The 640-nt window shown below is 46.4% G+C and overlaps 1 protein-coding gene across 1 annotated transcript; it reads left to right on the top strand.

Moving 5' to 3' along the window:
- Positions 1-114: 114 nt before the first annotated feature.
- LOC112486676 (rho GTPase-activating protein 29-like) lies at positions 115-607 on the top strand. The gene is made up of 2 exons (XM_025054010.1): positions 115-297; positions 383-607. The coding sequence occupies exons 1-2, from the start codon at positions 265-267 to the stop codon at positions 575-577; spliced, it is 228 nt and encodes a 75-aa protein (XP_024909778.1). The 5' UTR covers positions 115-264; the 3' UTR covers positions 578-607.
- The last annotated feature ends 33 nt before the right edge of the window (positions 608-640 follow it).

Below are 640 nucleotides of genomic sequence, written 5' to 3'. Positions count from 1 at the left end.
TTTTTTTTTTTTTTTTTGCTTGAATTCTATAGAAAGTCGCGTCTTTTTTCAGTTTTTAAACAGCAGCGATTGAAGCTAAATTAGCATTAGCATTCATCAAACTCCTTAGGAAGTAAAACTGCACGGAATTAAAAGAAAGTTTTTTGGTTTTTTTGACAGGCGGAAGAGGCCAGGGAGCACTGCAAGGCGTGTCAGGTCGATGTTGGAGTAAAAAGGGTGGAACTGGCCAAAACCAAGAGCGTGATCATCACTCAGCTCCGCGAGATGGTTTCTCAGTGTGACCTCACCCTCAAGGCAGTACGTTGAGACAAAGTGGTGACAAAAAAAAATCAATAATCAATAATAAAGCATGTATAAATAAAATTCCTTTTTGCTTCTCTAGGTGACGGTCAATTGGTTCCAGCTCCAACAGGCGCAGGTCGTCTCTCTCCCCGTCAACCACCAGAGTCTGTGTGAAAACGCCAAGTTGTACGAGCCTGGCCAGCGCTACATCGACTTCGTCCGCAGTCTGCCCGCCGACGTGCCTTCTCTGGACTCCCTCTCGTTTGATTCACCCGTTTCACAAGGCATAGGGTGAGGCACCGGGAAGATGTGGTTGTCGCCGTTACCGTCCGCTGTAACTGCGTTGGTCACTTCCTGT

Source organism: Cynoglossus semilaevis, unplaced genomic scaffold, assembly GCF_000523025.1.
Source record: "Cynoglossus semilaevis isolate Cse_v1.0 unplaced genomic scaffold, Cse_v1.0 C18944216, whole genome shotgun sequence".
NCBI classification, from domain to species: domain Eukaryota; kingdom Metazoa; phylum Chordata; class Actinopteri; order Pleuronectiformes; family Cynoglossidae; genus Cynoglossus; species Cynoglossus semilaevis.
This window is presented reverse-complemented; position numbering and strand designations above follow the sequence as displayed.

Bases quoted from the DNA above. Each gene is read 5' to 3' on its own strand.
- LOC112486676 (XM_025054010.1), top strand. From the start codon at position 265: ATGGTTTCTCAGTGTGACCTCACCCTCAAGGCA. The intron at 298-382 runs GTACGTTGAGAC...TTGCTTCTCTAG, and splicing joins GTGACCTCACCCTCAAGGCA to GTGACGGTCAATTGGTTCCA.